Raw genomic sequence first — 20,110 nt, forward strand, 5'->3', positions numbered from 1 at the left:
CAAACAGACCTGGTGAACTTGTCCCAAGATATAGCAATATCATGGATCTTAAACCAATCCACTGACATCACCATCATTACCTTAAAATTGATCTCATCCCTCCTAATCCCATTCAATCTGGCCGATCAAACAGGCCCTAAGAGGATTTTAAATCTAGGGATTCCAAATCCACGCCTTCAATAATTCCAAGAATGAGGTAGATCCAAAACTTAAGTGGACTGCATAACAAGAATTAAAGACATATCATTAAAAACTTCTTAAGAATAAGAGTAGCAGAAGTTTTGGATCAAATTGATACATGTTTTTTTACCTTCATGTACCCTATTCGATTATATGGAAAATAAAAACGAAGGCAGGCCACAGGAAGGTTTCAACGGTTGAGCCATAGGAAGGTTTCAACGGTTATATGCGGTGTTGTCCACTAGCTCTGCCTCTTTTTTTTCTTTTTTTTTTTTTTTAAATAAAAAAGGTTATTCTATAAAACGATACAGTAAAATGGATGGCTGTGTTAATAAACCCATGCGTCATGGTAGCCCCAGCCTGCCCTGAGCTCGGGCCTGCAGGGGTAGTATCGAATCCACGTTTACGAGTGCATGGTCGGTTCGGCCATTTCTAACAACACCACGTGGCGTCGTCAAATCCTACCACGTAGGGTAACCGTGATATGTCCTTGTGGGCAACTCGCTTCCTCAAACGGGAGGCTAACAATAGGGCCACTGTGATATATTATTTTTATTATATCCAACCCGTTCATCTGTCTATTCAGATCATTTTAGACACTATTCCAAAAATAAAAAAAGATCCAAATTTCAGGTGGAACACACCATCCGAAAACAATGGTTATTAATCATCAAAAACTTTTGGTGGGGCACGAAAGTGCTGGATCAATATGATATTTATGTAGCCCTTTCATCTATGTCCCTGTGACGTTCTCAATAGGTTAGATGGAAAATAAACATTTCGGTGGACCCCAATAAAATTTTAATAGTGTGCGTTTATTCATTACTATTTCCTTTTTTGTCATCCATATAAGATTTTTACCCTCTCCAGTTTTTATGGTATACCCTAAAATGATCTAGTGAAACGGATGGACGGTGTGGATATAATATAAATACATCAAGGTGGGCCCACAGTCAGAGATCCACCGGAGGCGCATCCCCCCAAACGCTGCCAACGTGAAATTCCATTTCACAGGAACCACAAAGCGAAGGAAGGGCATTTCAGACAATTCAAGGAAAATATCAGTCGGATTTTTTATTTTTATTATTAAAAAAAAAAAAGGTATCTCCAAACACGATCCGCCCAGGGGTATGGCGGTCTAGACATTTTGGAGTGTCTTCGCCATCCAATCCGGATAACTCTCTCTCTCTGTCTCTGCACCATGAAAGCCTGAGAGAGAGCTCCAGAACCAGAAACCCTAGCCATGGCTGCCAAAACCTTTATATCTCCTTCTCCCTTCCTCGCATCCCCTCTCCCTTCCCTCTCCCGCCCTTTCCACGACAGATCTCTGCTCTTCCGTCCTCGAAAATTCAACACCAGGATCGTGAAATTCAGCTTCAATGAGATCCCCCCTCTTCATTCCCTCGGCTCGGCCGTCGATTTCAACGGAATCGTCAGCCGAGCTGAGAGCCTCTTGTACACGCTCGCTGATGCTGCTGTCGTTGCTGCCCATCCGTCTGCGGATGCTGCAGCAGTTCAGAAGAGCGGAGGTTGGTTCGGGTTCATATCTGAGGCCATGGAAGTCGTTCTGAAGGTATGCGTCGAATTCTTTAATTGTCTTCTGGAGTTCTGGAATGTAGTTGGAAGTAATTTGATTTTGTCGACGTTGCCAAATTCCTGATTATTCTTTCTGTGGGAAGGGATATTTGCAACATGTTTCTACTTGTGGATATTAGAATTACTACAAATGGAAGTTAGAATTTTAGTGAAGTGGTAGTATGCAAAGCTCGGTAGAGCTAATAGACAGCAACTTTACATGTGGGCCCCACCTCTTGGCTATACAGACTGTTCATCTAGTGAATTACTGTAAACATTTCCTCTGTGTGGGATGTTTTGAAGTGTCTGATTGGTGGTCTACAAGTGCTTAGCTTGCTAATTGGTCCATGTTCAACTGCAAATGAATTTGCAGGCCATGTGGCTAGGACTCTTGGGGGCATCTCCTATTCATGATGGGTTCCACCAGATGAAAGAAATGGATCACAGAAAGGAGGGACCTTAGCTGTATATTTGCTGGCGTTAGAAAAACTTGATGTTTTTGCTTGGATGAACATTTTATATTTTCCATTTATTGCAAGATGGAAAGTTATGAAGATCGTGTCAGAAATATCTGTAAAAAAAAAAAAAAACAAACTGTATTGCAATTTGCAATCTAATGGTTATGATAATAAGACATATATATATATATATATATATATATATATATATATATATATATATATATATATATATATATATATATATATATATATGTTCAAAAGAGCAAACTATATTGCAAATTTCCAACTGAATGGGCAGGGGCTGTTTTAGATTACCGAACTGGGTAATTTCTGTGGGGCTGAGCACCTACAACTTGTTGTGGTTTAACCTACATTCCATTTTACAACCTTCATATATTTTTCAAAGGGAAACCTCCTAGAAAATTTTTATTTGAAGCTAACAGTGCAGTGGTACGGTCGGACCTTATCAAAGATACGAGAATCAGTTTTGTCAGTTTCTGCTATATATTTGTTGTAGTTTCCATTGGTTTTTTCAGTAGCTGTGCGGTATTCTTTCTGTGCCTGGGTTTTCTGTGGTTCTCGGCAAGCTGTTCTTGTTTACAGTGTTTTCCTGCTAGGTCTTCTGGTGTGATTTCCAGGTCATAACTACGGTTTGCTGTATCTTTGTTTTTGCCTTTTTCAATAATTCAGTTTATCCATTAAAAGTCTAGAAAAATCTCAAGGTAAAATTAAATTGTTGTATTGCAAGTTAAGTAGTTAACGTACAACCCATTTTTACAACCGTTATGTATGCAAGCTCACAAGACAAAAGTAAATGGCTGGTAGCTTGCAACTACAACACATTGTAGGTTAACCTACAACCCATTTTTACCACCATAATACAAGGGCAAATTGGAAATTTTCTGAAGGCAAGTAAATGGATTGTAGCTTGCAACTGTTTGTAGGTGATAATTTGTCTTCTCTTTATGATATTATACATCTTGCATCTTCTTACATTAGAATATATCTATGTGCGCAAATTGGCATGTTGAGTTTCAGAGTTTCATGGGTTTGTTGTATTTGATACACCGTGCCCATGACTAGCACTATACGCGCGTTTATGCCCAAGTTACAGGGATGTTGGCTTGATTATATCTGTTGCACATTCAGTACCTCGGTCTCCTTTTATCATTCTTGAATGAAATTATGCTGGAGTTTAAAAAAAATAAAAAAAACTCCAAATTGACTGACTAGAGTCATTTGACAAAGATTCATCATTCAATCTGAACTGTTATTTGATCTCCATACGAGGGATTTGTTTATGTTGTCATTCACTCTAGCACAAGATGGTTGACACATGGTTATAAAAAATGGTTACGATATGACCGTATCGGCCATATTGTAATTGTATTAGTCCACACCATTACATGATGAAGGGTGAATCAGTTGACTGGAAAAAAAGGGCCGCATGGGCCTGTATTGGCAATACGGTTCAATAGGGGCCGTGTCGTCATCAATAGGGTGCAAATACAGCCATAAAGGGCCTCTTTTGTTTTCTTTTTCTTTTTTTGTTCTCTCTTTTTTTTCTTGTTCTTTTTTTTTTTTTTCAAATTTTCTTCGTTCAAGCCTAGAGGAAGCTTAGAAACTTATTTGAGACCAAGTTCCGGGCCTATTCTTAGGAATCAAAACATGAGATTTGAGTGGAATTCAATGAATCAAAGTGGAAAGGGACCATCTTGGGGAAAATTAGGAAAACGGTAAATGTCACCCTTTGTCATTTTTTTAATTATTTTTATTTTTTTTCTTTTTTGTATTTCAATGAAATGGGCCATTAATTTATCCACCAAATCATGTTTGATTTGCGTTTGAATGGGATCGAATTGGTTAACTTTCAGCATTTCATGCCGACAAACAACAATCTTATCAAGGAATAGTCTGGTACACCATCAAATGCATGTTAAAAGTACAAAGATTAAAATCTTCGCAACTGTTAGAGGAGAGAATTTGAGAGAGAAAAGAAGCTCATAGGGATGGGATGTTTAGCCTCACTTTGTTTATAACAATAGGAGAAGGGTACAACTACATATATACCCTTATTAGGCGGGAAAAAAACTAAAGAAAGATAAGGGACAAATAAGGAAAGTCTTCGGCATGAGAGAAGGTGAGACCCGCGACGAGAAGTGTGGCATGAGAGAAGGCGAGACCGATGGCGGGATGCGCGACGCCAGCCGAGATCGAAGGAACCATAGGAAAGGCGACAACATAGTAAGGAGTAGAATCGCAGGAGCTTTGATCCACTTTTGAGAAGAAACACGGGGGTGTTCTAAAGGCTAGGGAAGAAGTGGGACTAGGAGATAGTGTGGAGGTAAGGTGGCTTTGGAAGGAGGGGGTGGAGATCTGACGATCAAGTTTCATCTGACGATTGTTGGCCTAGCTTGGGAATCTCTCCAATGGATTTTGGTAATGACGGTGGAGGAGGGAACTCTGACGAGGGTGGTAGAAGAAGAGATGATAGAAATTGGAGGGTTGGATGCTACACTATTTTGCTATACTTTTCTTCTACTAAGATTTGGTTTTCGATGAAGTAGGAGGTGAATCTCGATCAGACTCTCATGGTGGCTGCTCTGTGCCGAAAAATTCCAATCATCAGCCTGGCCAAGGTATTCCGTAATGGTAACGGTGGCCATAACGGCCACCACTATTACCTTTATGACACAGGTCGTATGGCTTTTACGGCCCTCGTAACGACCGTTATAATTTCTTTTTTTATTGAAAGAAAAAAATCCAAAAAACTTGCATTTGCTCTATAATGTTGATTTTATTTTTTTCGAAAAACATGTATTTGCCCCATAACAGACCATTACGAGGTTGTTACGACTTTATAGAGGGTGTAACGGGCCGTTAACGATAGTTACATGTCATTTTTTTATAATGGTTGTTACGACTGTTATGACCTTATAACATGTAACAGTTGCCACCATTGCCTTTACGTAACAACCTTTACAATCCTGTAATAGCCTTTACAGCACACCATGAGCATGGCCAAATGGGCTGATCGATTGGCATTTGCGTGGGAGGATGAGTGGTTTCGACTCGCGAATATTCCCTTTGAGCTTTTCTTTCTAGAAGCCTTTACGATGATCGTTTCATCCTTTAGCTAGTTGTCAGAGATGTCTCTGACGACAGAGAAAAGGGAGGAGATGAGGTGGGCCAGATTGCGGGTGCAAAGGAAAATGATGATTCCGATGCCGGAGAAAGTATTTGTGGTGATCGGTGATGTTTGAATCCCTGTGTCGGTGGAAAGGGAGGAAGCTCATCTCCATTCTTGCTGGTGGGAAGGCTTCGAGTATGCTTCTGGGAGGCCGAAAATGGCAGTCCGGGAATCAAGTGTTGATGAGGGAGCATGGATTCCCTTGTCTTACGGAGTACCGGTTAGGGAACTTGATTCGTGGCGACAATCAATGGTAGCTCGGGATCGACCAGGGGAAGGTTTAACTATGCAAGGTTCGAACTCACAAACCGATGGTTAGTACACAATCGGTTGATATTGTTGCGGCATCCATCTTCGAGCCTCCCTATTAGTCAGGCTCAAACGTACGAGCTATATATACGTTGAACACATGTAAAAGAAGGTCGGCAATGGAGGATCTCAAAAGTTCGACTCTTACTTTGGTGCCACATGTGTTTCAGAACACATGTCTCTTTACACCCAGACTTCACACGTTGCATAGATGTGTTAAGTCATCGCATGTGCGTCGACAAATCGTATTTCATTTCCAGAGACTCCTTCCTCTTTCCAAAAGTAGATGTTTTCGCTTCGGCTTTCGGGTTTGCGACGGTTGCGGACTTCGTTCCTATGCTTCCTCTTGACAATGACGGCGACGATCAACTTCTTGAGACGGACGTTTCCCTAGCTCTGGTTCTTGTCCACGATGACCAGGTCATGTTTTCTCAAGCCTGGTGTACTTCAAACACTCTTCAAGTAGCGTCAGGGGACATTAAAGCCAAGAGTGCTAGACTTGGAGGCTCTAAAAGGTAAAGTGCTGAATGTGATTAGCACAAGGGTGTCGATAGATGGAACACTGGATGCGGGCACGCGGGATGAAGACACTTCGGTGTGTCTGGATGGCAGCTTAAGCAGCCAAGTGGAGACCATCAAAGCAAGCAGTGGATCAGAGGTGCGTTGATGCATATTGGTAGATAGGTGGGAGTTGTTTTCGACGATAGGGATGGGGATTATTATGATCTCTTCCACTTTATCGAGGCTCGTGGTAGAAAGGGGCATCTTGCTATATCGCAAAGACAATCTTAGGTAGCAACAAAGAACTAGTACACCTTCATTCTTCTTTGTCTTCTAAGGATGGCCAGCTACACAGAGGGAATAGATTGGGGCGCAAGGTGAGATCCTTATCCAATTGAGGATCTTGTCCTAGAATGTTAGGGGCTTGGGTTCTAGTGATAAAAGGATCCAAGTTTGGTATGTCTGCAAAAGGGTAAAGGTGCGGCTTTTAACCTTTCAAGAAACAAAATCCCCTACTTTTGATGTTGTTCTGTTGGAGTCTGTCTAGGATTCTAGGGGGAAGGATTGGGTTCTTTTGGAGTTAGATGGGTCTGCTGGGAGAATAGTGATGGCCTAGGATTCGAATATGTGGAAGAAATGCTCTTCTTGGTTCAGGAAATACCCTATGTTTGTGTTCTTGGAAGGGGTTTCTGATGGTTTTCGTTGGTTGTTTACAGTTGTCTATGGGCCCAATGTGGTCGCTGACAAAAACTGCATTTTGGAATAACTCAATCAAACCAACGGCATCAACCCGAATCGATTGATTTTTTGTGTCTTCTTCCTAGGTGGAGAAATATTCTCAATGATCTCTCTCTCGTCCGGTTTTAGATCACCGCTCGATCTTACTTGATGTGGTGGAAGAAAACCGGGGGCCGAAACTATTTAGGTTTGAGTTATGTTGCTTAGAAGTGGAAGGTTTCTTGGATCTGGTTAAACAGTGGTGGAATTCACTCTCAGTTGAAGGTTAGGGTTTAGATTAAGTTAAAAATTGAAGCTTCTAAAAGGAAAGATTATTGGCTAGAAGAAAGAAGTGTTGGGAAAAAGATTTATTGAAAATGAAGCAGTGTTGGAGCAGATTCATGAGCTGGACATTAAAGTGGAGGATGTGAAGTTTTCAGAGGACGAGAAATGCCTTCGTGGAAAGCTTGGCCGTGACTACGCTAATCGTCTCAAGGAGGAGAAAATTAAATGGAGAAAACAGTCTCGGTCTACCTGGCTCAAAGAATGGAATAAAAACACTTGAGTTTTTCCATAGCAATTTGGTGCTCGTGCTAGATGCAATAAAGTGTCTGGTGTGGTGGTGGGGGAGGAAAGGTTTGATGAGAAAGAGAAGGCGCGCAAGGAGTGTGCTTCGTGCTTAGGGATGGCAAAAATATCCGTTTTTGAAAAGACTAGTGGATTGGAGAGGAAACCTTGGAGTTGTGATTCCCACGGATTGCAGATTATTGATGGACTGCAATGTGCTTGTGGGACGGTGCTTCTCTCGAAGTGGGAATAATATGGCTTGGACCCTTCCTTGCCGTCTCTTTATGTCTGAAGAAGAGGTGGGGGAATTGAGCTGCTTGTTGGATCATATCAAATTTTGTTATCTAGCTTTTGGTGAAAAGGATAAGATGTGTTGGCAGTTGGAGAAGTTGAGATGTTTCTTGGTCCGTTCCTTCTACAAGTCGCTTCAAGCGGGAGGTATTGGTGAAAACTCTAGTGGTGTAGCCACTACCAATTTTATTTGGTCCTACGGTGCCCCGCTGAAAGTTGTAGCATTTGCATGGTTGGTAGGCCGAGACAAGGTTTTGACAATGGATCATTGTTCAGAGTATCCCTGATATTATCCGTATCTCCACCTTGGCAGTACCGATAACATTGGCAGCGATACAAATAACATTGGTCGTCCTAGAAATTCCAAGTATTGGTGATGTATCACTAAGTATCGCCAATATTTTCGATTATGTAAATTCCAAGTATCGCTTCTAATGCCAGAGTGTATCAACGATATTTTGATAATATCTCCAATGTATCGCTATCGCCAAAAATCTGCTTATTAAAAATATTTCCTTTTCAATTTGTTTATGGGCACATGGTTGTATGCAGTGTTCAAATTGTCAACGATAATATCAATGATATCACGATATTATCGTTATCACAACGTGGGTGATATCAAGGCCACAATCTTTTGTTTACTTTGCAGTTGTCAACGATTTCTCAATGAAATATCGTGTGTTGTCAATATTCTAAAATATCGATGGACGTTAGGATGGAATGTTGGATGGTTGGACAAGTTTCTTACGGCAACACATGCGTTGAGGCTTCCATTAAATGGAAACTAATTATGTATGCATTCTTTTTGCAATTTTTTAAAAAATTCCTAAATGTGCAAATATGTGTATTTTAGTATATCCTGAAGTTTCATTGAAAAATTCCACCGTTTTCCCCATGTTTCCCCGCATTTCCGGTTATCAGCGATATCGATATTGTTTCCATATCCCCAGCCAATGAAACTTATAGCAATACCGATACTTCGAACACTAAAGCGGATAACCTTTGGAAAAGGGGGAATGGTTCTCCTAAATGTTTGCCTTATGTGTATGGCTGATACAGAATCTATTAGCCACCTCTTTATGCATTGCCCGGTAGCCTCCTCTTTGTGGAATGTCATACTATCCATGTTCTGGGTCAAGTGGGTCTGCCCAAATTCCATTGATTTATACCTATTGTCTTGGCACGGGGTGCAGCTCAAAGAGGATTTGAAAATCCTTTGGCGTTTGTGTCTCTTAATGGGGCTTTGGGCCATCTGGGAAGAGACGAATGGGAGATGCTTTGGGAACATGAGCCACTCATGGGAAGTGTAATGTTGAAAGCAAAGGGCCTGGTTATTGCATGGGCCATGAGCTTGAAAGGGGAAATTGATTAATCTTTTATCATGTAATTAGTTTGGGTGGCTGCCCATCCTATCTCTGTACAGTTTTTTTGCCTTTTGGCGTTTGTTTATAATATACTTTTCGTTTCCTTTCAGAAAAAAAAAAAACACAAAAAGCAATACAGTCTGCTTTGGGTTTTTTTTTTTTTTTTTTCTTCTGTTTCTTGTTTATATTCTTGTTTCTTTTTTTGGCCCTTAGGCATTCATCATCTTTTGAAAAAAAATAAAAATCCCATAGTCCGATATGGTCCGTTTTGCCCCATATCGTATCATTTTGACCCTGATGGATACACCGCCAGATACCGCCACCTTATACTGATATTCAAAACCTATTTTGACACTTTCATTAGTTGCTATACTATGCTATTTTACTCTAGAACATTAAACAGACCAAAAGCAACTGGGTAGCTGAAAGTTCTGTTCTCATCTAGAAGTTAAAACAGTACTAGAACAATGCACTTCCTCATCCACAACATTGATTTTGTTTTATTTATACTAAGGAGGCTATGTTGAATGAAGGGGGGGAAAAGGCATTGTTTGGGATCAAGGAAATGAGAATGTGAATTTGGTAAATCCAGTAACTTGTCAAATTAATGGGTTTGCATTGGATTTGGATTTGACAAAGTCCTAAGTCAATTGTTTGGGAATAAAACTACAAATCCATGGTTTTGGGAGTATTTATTGCAAAAGAATTACTTCTTTGCTCTTATAAGAATATCTCATTTTGAGTATTTGCCAAGTTTTTTGTTTTTTTGTGGATTTGGATTTGTCCCCAATCCATTGATATGAATACAACTAAGAAAGAAACCAAATAAATGAACATCTCATCTAATAGAAGTTGTGTGTTGTGTAATTGCATCTATGTATCTATTTAAAAGCTACATTGTGTGAGGGCCTGTTTGGATTCACGTATAGTATTGTATTGTATTGTATTTGGGTACTGTTCATGTATACATTGGATGGTTTTCAGAATACATCCAAATCAATCAGATACTAATCAATGTTTGGATAGGAGGTATTGTTTGGCATAGTATACAATATGTTATACAAATCAATGTTTGGATAGGACGTATTATGTCTTTGTATTGTACAATCTTAATTGGGTTGGGTGGCCTGTTTGACATATGGAACTTTCTGATTTCTAGCCCAGATGATTTTCACGTTGAAATGTACCAAATGAATGGTCCCGATCTTACACTGCATAGGTACCAGATATCTTGTAATCGTACAAATTTCAGACTTTCATCCGCTGCCGAATACAGCGCAATGAATACGAAGTATTGACGGCAACAGAACCCACTGACAATACTCTACCGTCTGTTCGAAAATTTGGCTGGAGTTTGTATTCGCACGTATGGGATTCAACTCCTATTCACTCCAATCCAAACACGGTAAACGTCAAATCATAACTTCTAATACGATACAATACATCCCAAAACGCGTATCCAAACAGGCCCTGAAAGTTTCTGGATTTACTCTGTATTTCTTGAACTTCAGCACAGTAGATAACCTAATCTGATTGAACTCATTCTTGCATAAACATTCTCCCCATTTCTTTGCTTTTGCTGTTTGTCATGACAGATGAAATATTTGTGTTTAATTTGCTCAACTGTTCTGGATTTTGGGTGCATTGAGGACCGGTGTAGATGTGAATGATTGAACTATTGCATTGGTGACAGGTGCTGAAGGATGGACTTGCAACTTTACACATTCCCTATTCATATGGATTTGCAATTATCTTGCTCACTGTTATTGTGAAGGTGGCTACATTGCCTTTGACAAAGAAGCAGGTAAATGACTCCACTGCCACTCTAATATATTAAAAAGCAAATGTTGACTTCTGATTCTTAAACATCTTAAATCTAATGTTTTTAGTGTAGATTGACTGTGCAACACTGGAAGGAGTGTATCTTTTTATTTGCGAAACATCTCATGCATGAACGGTTTTCAAGAATTGCTTTTAGCTTTTCTTTTCTTTTCTTTTTTCTTTTTTTATTCATTTGTACTGACTGGATTTTAGTGGGAGGTTTTCTTATTAGCACTGGACTCTTTATATTTGTAATTATTGATAAAAACCTCTGTTGATATTTCTACACCATTCTATAAACAGAATCTTTTATTAGTTTTCCTGAGTCTGTACTTGCATCTAATTCATTTTACTTTCAAGGTTTCTGTTTGATGCCAAGATAATTGAGTGTATCTCACTTCTGGTGTGTGTTTACCATATTTTCTGATGTTATGAACTTCAAAAGTATGCCTTAGGCCAATGACTTTGTTATTTGTGTAGGTGGAGTCGACACTGGCAATGCAAAATCTGCAACCTAAGATCAAAGCTATCCAAGAAAGATATGCAGGCAATCAGGTAAGCATAACTTCTTATAGCTTTTGTTATGTGGAGAACTTTAGACATTACCAAGCATGACTTGTTTGCATGACCCTTGTGTGAATGGCAGAAGCAGCTCGAACAAAACAATTTTTTTGTTTTTTGAAAGGGCATTTCTCACTTTTGTTCCTTTAGAGATTTGGTATTTAGTGATCTTTCTGTGAGAATGATTGTTTGGAACCAAAAGGGAGGAAATCTGTTAATAGAAATTGCTTTTGACAGTACCTTGTCTTTACATCCATGTGAGGAAAATTGCTGGATTTTTTAATGAACTGCAGCACAAAAATTTAGCTCAAAGCAGCTAAGTTTCTCCCACAATAGTATTTGTTCAAACCCTCTTAAAGACTATATGGATGCCAACTGTGCAGTAATGATGGTGTACCACCATCATAGGCTTTGTTATTAACTTAGTTCCTACCATTTAGTTCCAAAGGAGCCCTTAGTGATAAAATTGCAGTTCTTATTAGTCTATGCGTATCTTGCAACCTGTTTGGATTCCTTACTGGCATAAAGTTACAAGAACTTCCTCACATCCAAGTACATCTTTTGTAATATTCAGAATTCCAAAATTGCATGTCAAAACAGTAGAGTTTTTTATTTTTATTTTTTATGCTCCTTTTTCCATGCTTTATGGGACAGAATGTTGGGAAGTTACAAACGACATGTTCATAGGATGAGTGTAGCTGAAATGAGGATGTTGAGATGGATGAGTGGCAAGATAAGGACAAGATTAGAAATGAATGCATTCAAGGGAACTTAGGAGTAGCATCGATAGGTATTATGATGAGGGAAAGTAGAATTAAATGGTTTGGTTATGTGCAATGGAGACCAAGATCTGACCCATCTAGGAGTGAGTTGGTACGAGTAGTAGGCTCTAAAAGGGCAAGGCGAAGGCCCAAAAGGATATGGGTGGAAGTAGTAAGAAAAGACTTGATGACCTATGGTCTAACTGAAGTTATGGGCCCTTGATAGAGTCGAATGGCGGAAAAGGATTCATGTAGCCAACTCCAGTTAGTTGGGATGAGGCTTACATTATGATGATGACAACGATGATGAACGCTACTCTTTAATTCAACATCCCATGTGGTTTATACTTGTTGATGAATCATGAAAGTGGTAAGAGGGTTATTGTCTCCTTGCACATGAAAAGCACGAGTTGCTTGTATGCCTAGTATATGTTTAGTAGCGGTAATTCACATCTTTTATTCAGCATCATATGTATTTTCATTGTTTTCATTTTTTTTGTACTTTGTTCAGTGGCAATTATCAGATTCTAAAATTCAGGATGAGGCTGTCATGTTAGTTTCTTTTGCTTCTTGAACAAGAAGTTCAGTATTTTCTGATTCTCTCAGTTCTTGTTTCTTTTGCCTTAGGAAAGAATACAACTCGAGACATCCCGTCTTTACAGGCAAGCTGGGGTTAATCCATTGGCAGGTTGGTCTGTAATTTATCAAGCAACAATGCTTGCTTTATCATTGAGATATGCTTATTAATGCTTAATGGGATGGCTGGACCTAAAAGTTGAGTTTCATTGGGACATTTGGGAATGACTGGCGTGATTAGTCTTTCACTCATGTGTGAAAAACAGTTAACAGTAATATACCACTAAAATAGCATTTGAATATTTCAGGCAAATGATGTTATTTATGTTGAACTTTCTTATTTAAGAGTATGGAAAGGATTAAACCTTTTTCTCCTTATTATCAGTATATACTGCTATTGCCATATTGGTTTTAGTGTATATAAGCATGCTATTTTTGGTATGTCGATTTATGGTAGGCCTTGCTTTTTCTGTGTTGATTTTGTTGTGTACTGATTCCTATGTTTTAGGGGCAGGCTGCCTCCTTAAGTAAAACATTCCGTTAATGTAGGTTGAATATATGCCTTCGTATCCCAAGGAGCCTTTTAGTAACCTGAAAACTTGAGTGCAACGAGGTCATCCTTTACCTCGTCGTCATGCTCAAGCAAACATTATTTGGATTTGTCTCTTCGATTTGCAGCTTATGATATTGATGTTACCCTGTTCTTGAATAGGAGGGCCCTTTTAATCACCTGCTTGAATTTTTTGACACAATTCCAAAATATGATTCTCTTTGTTTGCCGTTTGTTTTGTATCAGCATTGCTTTTGTTGTAACTGGGTTTTTTTCACCAGATTGCCTAGTCATGTCTAGAAATTTTATGTTGAATCCAGGGACTTTCAGGATCCACTATTTTAGATCCTTGTATATGAGTTTTGGGTCTGAATTAGAAACTGTGCCAAACATCCATGTTACTGCTCTTGCAACTGGTGTTCCCCCCACCCCCCTTTCTTCTCAGTTCTTTAGCCTTTGTATCTAATCCCCTATTCCCCATTCTTCATTCATTTCTTCTCTGTTCTTTTGCCTTTGCATCTAATCCCCGTGCCTTTCTTTCATGGCTCAATTCTTGGTTGTTTCTCTCACTCCCCTAACTCCACCAGTGGGACTTTTGTGCTCTCATTGCTTGTCCAAAGCCTGGATAAAGGAGGTCGCGTTGGGTTGGCAACCAGTGTCAAACTTGATTACACCTTTTTGCATGAACTCTAACAGTCCAACATAAGAACAGGATTCGTTTAGCCAACCCCAATTAGTTGAGATAAGGCTTAGATGATGATGATGTTGTTTTCTCATGTCTGTCCTCACTCTGCATCATTATTCTGCGACAGTTTTACAATGTTGGGGGACATTCTATTCCTATGAGCCTCTCTGAATCCTGACAATCAAGCTCTAGTTTTCTCCTACATGGCTATATCTCTACCTGAATGTGATGTAGGATGCATGTGTGGATGTCATGTTTCACAGGAGCTTATTCAAAGGACAACTCAAAGCAAACAGGTTATGGGCCAAGCCTACTAAACAATAATTTCAGCAGAACAGCTCACCAAACAGTAATTTCGGCAAGCAAAAATGCATGTCATTTCATAAGAAATCATCCCCACATGCACACGTTCATATAAAGATTAAATCGCAGGATGTCAAGGTTGTTAAAACAACCCCTTAGCACAGAATATCAACAAAATACTCATGGGAAGATTCATACACATGTAGAATTTGCCATACTCATTCACCACATAAACTATGTTTAGAGGAGATGAAAATCACGTGGGATATGGGGTGGGATAAATCTGTAATTTGGGAATTGAGGATTGTGGGAGGAAATTGGGAGAGGGTCTAGGGTAGGTTTTATGTGGGAGGTAGGGACATAGGGTATCGAGGTTTTGGGCGCAATGGACTGAAGGATTTAGGCTAGATAGGATCAAAGAGGTGTTTTTAAATGAGTAGAAGGAGAAAGAAAGACCATACCTTGCGAAGATAAATACGTGAGCGAGTCGCACGCCCATAAAAAGATGGAATCTCACCACCTTGCTCCAAGTCTCATGGAGGGTTCTTCCAAGTCGCATGGAAGAAAGAAAGGCTTCTCTTTAGAAAACAAACGTGTCCTCTTTATTACCCATAGGGTTGGACGTTTCCCCCCCCCTTAAATAGAGTTTTTACATTTAAAAGTAAAATGACCAACATGCCCCTTTTTAAAATCTAGCAAAGTAGGGGCCCACTAAGAAATCCAAATCAACCAAAAATGTGCAGAAAAATAACAAAACATAAATGGACACTAAAAACTGAAAAAGGACTTGATCACATGGTGGGCCACCATGTGATCAGACGCGATCCAACTGTCAAATCTCAACCAAAACTCTCAAAAACTATCCTGGCACTCCAAATAATGTGGCCCATGTGCATCCTCCCAGTTTGGGGCCTTCATGATGCTCATCCTATGCACATGGGGTCTTCAAAGTGGCCCACGGGCCAGGCCCAAGTAGTGATCACCCAAATAAAGTGTGGGCTGGGTTGGGCCAAGGCCTAGGGCTCTCCTACGGCGACGCTGGTACACTTTGATGTCCGCATCAACTCTCCCCGGCTGAGAAAGTCTCGCTGCTGATGAGACAAAACTCCTGTAACGCTCTAGTAGATCGGGGTCAAGCCGCTGTAGCTCTGCCTCTGTAATCCACGTGCAGTCTGATGTAGGTCGATCCTTCCACTTGATGAGAAACTTCTGAAATCCACTTTGGCGGGTAGACTGTATCTGCTCATCCAGAATGTCCTCGATATGCTCTCTCATGTGTACAGATGTTATGGGGGGTGCAGGCTGGGAGGAAGGCTCAGGTATAAGCCATGGGTCAGGGGACTGATCAGTGGGAGGCTCAAGGTGTGGATCATGAGGTGGGCTTCTAAATGGCACGAGATCTTCCACGTTGAATGTAGAGCTGATATTCAATGTAGGTGGAAGCTCGAGAACATACGCATTGGGACTCATACAGTTTAAAATTTTATATGGTCCTGCATTGCGGACATGTAATTTCTTAGCGGCATCAGGTGGTATCCGCTCTGGCCTAATACGGACCATGACCTCATCACCCACTTGAAATTCCCTGAATCGACAGTGCATGTCTGCTTGAAGTTTATAATTTATATTACTTGAATTAATCCTTTCTCTAATCTCTCTGTGTAAATCATGCATGTAATGTGCAAGGGACTCAACAGACTTAGTGACACATACATGGGAATCAAATCTATAGGTCTCCTAGGCTTATAACCAAGAACAATCTCAAACAGACTCTTACCCATAGGCTTATTTATTGAACTATTATATGCGAACTCTACAGTTGGCAAGACTGCGTCCCAAGTCCTAATATGATCACCAACCAGACATCTCAACAAGTCGCCTAGGCTCCTATTCACCACCTCAGTCTGGCCATCAGTCTGAGGATGGTATGCCGAAGAAAACTGCAGACGAGTTTCCATAATATGCCACAATGTCTTCCAAAAATAGCTCACAAACTTGACATCCCAGTCAGATACTATGGTTTTTGGCAAACCATGCAATCGAACAACCTCATCAAAGAAGATCTGAGCAATGTGTGAGGCGTCCGACGTCTTGGAGCACGCAATGAAGTGGGCCATTTTGGAAAAACGGTCCACCACGACAAATATGGAATCGTGCTTCTTGATAGTCTTGGGAAGCCCCAACACGAACTCCATACTAAGATCGTCCCAAGGGGCATATGGCACAGGCAAAGGAGTATACAATCCTGTGTTTTGTTTCTTTTGCTTTGTCAACTGACATGTACGACATTGCCCTACAATTCTAGCCACATCTCGCTTGAGACTTGGCTAGTAAAATCAGTCCTCAAAAAGGGTTATCGTTTTATCCCTTCCAAAATGACCAGCTACACCACCTGCATGTAGCTCCCATATCAGGAAATCCCATAGGGACGTGCGAGGAATGCAGAGCCGATCTCCACGAAACAGGTAATAATCATGAATGACAAACTCACTAGTTGTCCTCGTAGGATCCTCTAGAAGTGACACATATCTCTCTCCAAAGTCCGGACACTCATGATATTCGTCTTTTAACCGCTCAAAACCCATAACCTCTACTCTCAGAGAATGAAGAGTCACAACCCTACAACTAAGGGCATCCGCGGGTTTGTTCTCGACTCCGGCCTTGTGCTTGAGAACAAACGAGTACTCTTGAAGAAATTCGACCTATTTGGCATGCCTAGGGTTCAACTTCTTCCAAGAGCCTAAATATCGCAAGGCCTCGTGGTCAGAGAACAAGACCAACTCATGCGGGAGTAAATAGTGGCGCCAATGCCTCAATGACTACACCACCGCATGAAATTCCTTGTCATAGGTGGAGTATTTCTATTTTGCCTCATTCAGTTTCTCACTGAAATAGGCAACTGGGTCTCCCTCCTGACTTAGTACTCCCCTTATTCCCACACCTGAGGCGTCACATGCCACTTCAAAGACTTTAGAAAAATCTGGAAGTCGCATGACAGGGGCCTCAACCATCTTGTCCTTTATGTCTTTAAAGGCCTTAGAGGCCGCACTGATCCACTGGAACTCCTTTTTTTTTTTTTTTATAAATGCAATCGGTAATGGGAGCCATAATGGAACTAAAGCCTTTAATGAACCGACAATAAAAGGTAGCTAAGCTGTGGAAGCTACGCACCTCATGAATGTTCCGTGGTTCTTGCCAACTCACTATGGCCTGGACCTTTTCAGGATCCGCACGCATACCTTCGGACGACACTATGAACCCTAAGAAGATAACTTGATCTGACATAAAAGCGCACTTCTTTAGGTTCGCATATAATTGCTTCGTCCCAAGGATCTCACAGACCTGACTCAAATGGTGGAGATGTTGTTCCTTAGCAGTATTATAAATGAGAATATCGTCAAAATAAACCACCAGGAACTTGCCCATGAAGGGCTTCAACACTTGGGTCATCACTCGCATTAAAGTACTTGGGGCATTAGTCAACCCAAAGGGCATGACTAGCCATTCGTACAACCCATCCTTCCTCTTGAAGGCTGTCTTTCATTCATCACCTGGGCAAATGCGAATTTGGTGATATCCACTCTTGAGGTCAATCTTCGAGAAAATCGTGGCACCGGCCATCATGTCAAGCATATCATCAAGCCTCGGTATAGGAAACCGATACTTGACTGTAATCTTGTTAATTGCTCGACTGTCCACGCACATGCGCCACATGCCATCCTTCTTAGGTGTGAGGAATGCAGGCATAGCACATGGACTTAAACTCTCTTGAATGAACCATTTTATCAACAACTCATCGACTTGCCTCTTCAACTCGGCATGCTCGGTCGGGTTCATTCAGTAGTGAGGAAGGTTCGGGAGAATAGACCTAGGGACTAAGTCAATGACATGCTGGATGTCCCTCATGGGTGGAAGTTCATCTGGTAAGTCCTCAGGAAATACATCGCTAAACTCCTCTAAAACTGGACTCACCCTAGACGGGATCTCTGCCCTAACCTTTGGTGTAACCTCTCTTGTCACTAGGACATACATCTCCAAACTCTCTGTAGTCTCTTTCTCAAATTCTTTCGCATTAATAATGTGAAGAGACTTAGTTTGGGATTTCCTCACTTCTTTTCCATCACCCTTCTTGATGTTTCCCATTTTAGCCTGGGTGTTCTTGGGAGGCAAAGGCTTCAGAATAATCTTTCTGCCTTCGTGTAAAAATGTACACGCATTTGAATGACCATATATCGTGACATCCTTATCAAAGAGCTAAGGCCGACCCAAGATGATGTGTCGCACATCCATGGGCAAAACATCACAACACAGTGTGTCTTTATAGGATCCGAACTCCAAAGGCACCAGACAATACTGGGACACTGGCATGGAAGAGTCGTCAACCCAAGAGACTTTATAGGGTTGAGTGTGGGGAGTGGGCTTGAGGCCCAAACGATCCAAGGTGCTAGCGGAGACCACATTTGCACAACTTTCACTGTCGAGAATGATTTTGCAATTCTTTTCCTCACTTTTGGCGTAAGTATGGAAAATGGTAGAACGACGCCAGTCATCCTGGTCCTTAGCCTGAGTTAGGATACGTCTGACTATAGCAAGTGGGATAGTCTCCTCATCATCTTCATCACTAGCACCCACATCAGGGCGATACTCTTCTTCTTCATAGTCGCCCTGGTCATTATGATCTTCCCCTTGATCTTTAATCAAGAGGGCCTTTCCTCGCACCTTTTGGGGAAACTCATGTGCGAAATGACCCGTTTTGCCGCACTGGTAGCATTTTGTAGGCTCACCTCCTCTTGAGGTAGATCCCTCAATGGCCTGACCCTTGAAATCTCTAAGATTGGGTCGACTAGAGGAGGATGGTTTGGACTGAGTCCCATAATTAGGTCTCATACCCTGAGATGGAGCCCTAGAACTGGAATCTCAATAGTCCATACGTCGAGAACGCTGGATTGCTATATACCGCTCTAACTCAGGCACCAACTGGTAGGCATGATCTAAGGTGCCAACATCGCGAGTGAGCAGCTTGTGCTAAAGATCAGGTCGGAGCCCCATCCTAAATCTGGTGAGTGTTATATGTTCATTAAATTTAGCAATATAATCAGTGGCTAACATGTTCCCCTAGTGAAGAGACCGCCATTGATCCATGAGCTTCCGTTGGTAGGACAGGGGAAGATACTTCTTCCTCAGGGCCTCTTTCAGCTCGGCCCATAGTGTGATGGGAGGTTGCCTAGACCTCTCAACTCGGCGCTCATATTTCAACCAAAAAGACTTAGCCTAACTAACAAGCTTCATCTTGGCGAACCACACTCGACGGTCGTCAGGCATGTCATGCCACTCGAAAGAGTGGTCCATGTCTGCCAACCAGTCGACAAAGACTTTGGGGTCCAGCTGACCATCAAAGCTCGGCGCATCGACTTTCACACCTCTCATGACACGGTCTTCAACATAATGTCGTTCATGGTACTCGAACCGGGGTGGCTGAGGACGCACCCCTGCATGGCCAACTACTGGGCCATGCCCCCTCGCATAATCCCTAACAGGCTCTCTCTCTAAGGGGTAGGACGTGCTACGGGAGCCCTAGCTGGCTCTACTGGGGTTGTGAGATCCTTCCTAATACCACGCTCCAATACCTCAACCTGAGACTCATGCTCGTTACCAGGATCCTCAAGGTCAGAAGGCGCCGCTTATTGGTTTCTGTCGC

The 20,110-nt window shown here is 41.3% G+C and overlaps 1 protein-coding gene across 1 annotated transcript in view; it reads left to right on the top strand.

Annotated features, from left to right (window-relative positions):
• The first annotated feature begins 1,329 nt into the window (after positions 1 to 1,329).
• The window catches only part of LOC131252945 (inner membrane protein PPF-1, chloroplastic), a 29,903-nt gene continuing 11,122 nt past the window's right edge, over positions 1,330 to 20,110 (top strand). The window contains exons 1-4 of the mRNA XM_058253741.1: positions 1,330 to 1,753; positions 10,849 to 10,959; positions 11,457 to 11,531; positions 12,926 to 12,986. Coding sequence (XP_058109724.1) covers positions 1,424 to 1,753; positions 10,849 to 10,959; positions 11,457 to 11,531; positions 12,926 to 12,986 — 577 coding nt within the window. The 5' untranslated portion in view covers positions 1,330 to 1,423. The remainder of the gene's footprint in view (positions 1,754 to 10,848; positions 10,960 to 11,456; positions 11,532 to 12,925; positions 12,987 to 20,110) is intronic.

Source organism: Magnolia sinica, chromosome 8 (genome assembly GCF_029962835.1).
Source record: "Magnolia sinica isolate HGM2019 chromosome 8, MsV1, whole genome shotgun sequence".
Classification (NCBI taxonomy): Eukaryota; Viridiplantae; Streptophyta; class Magnoliopsida; order Magnoliales; family Magnoliaceae; genus Magnolia; species Magnolia sinica.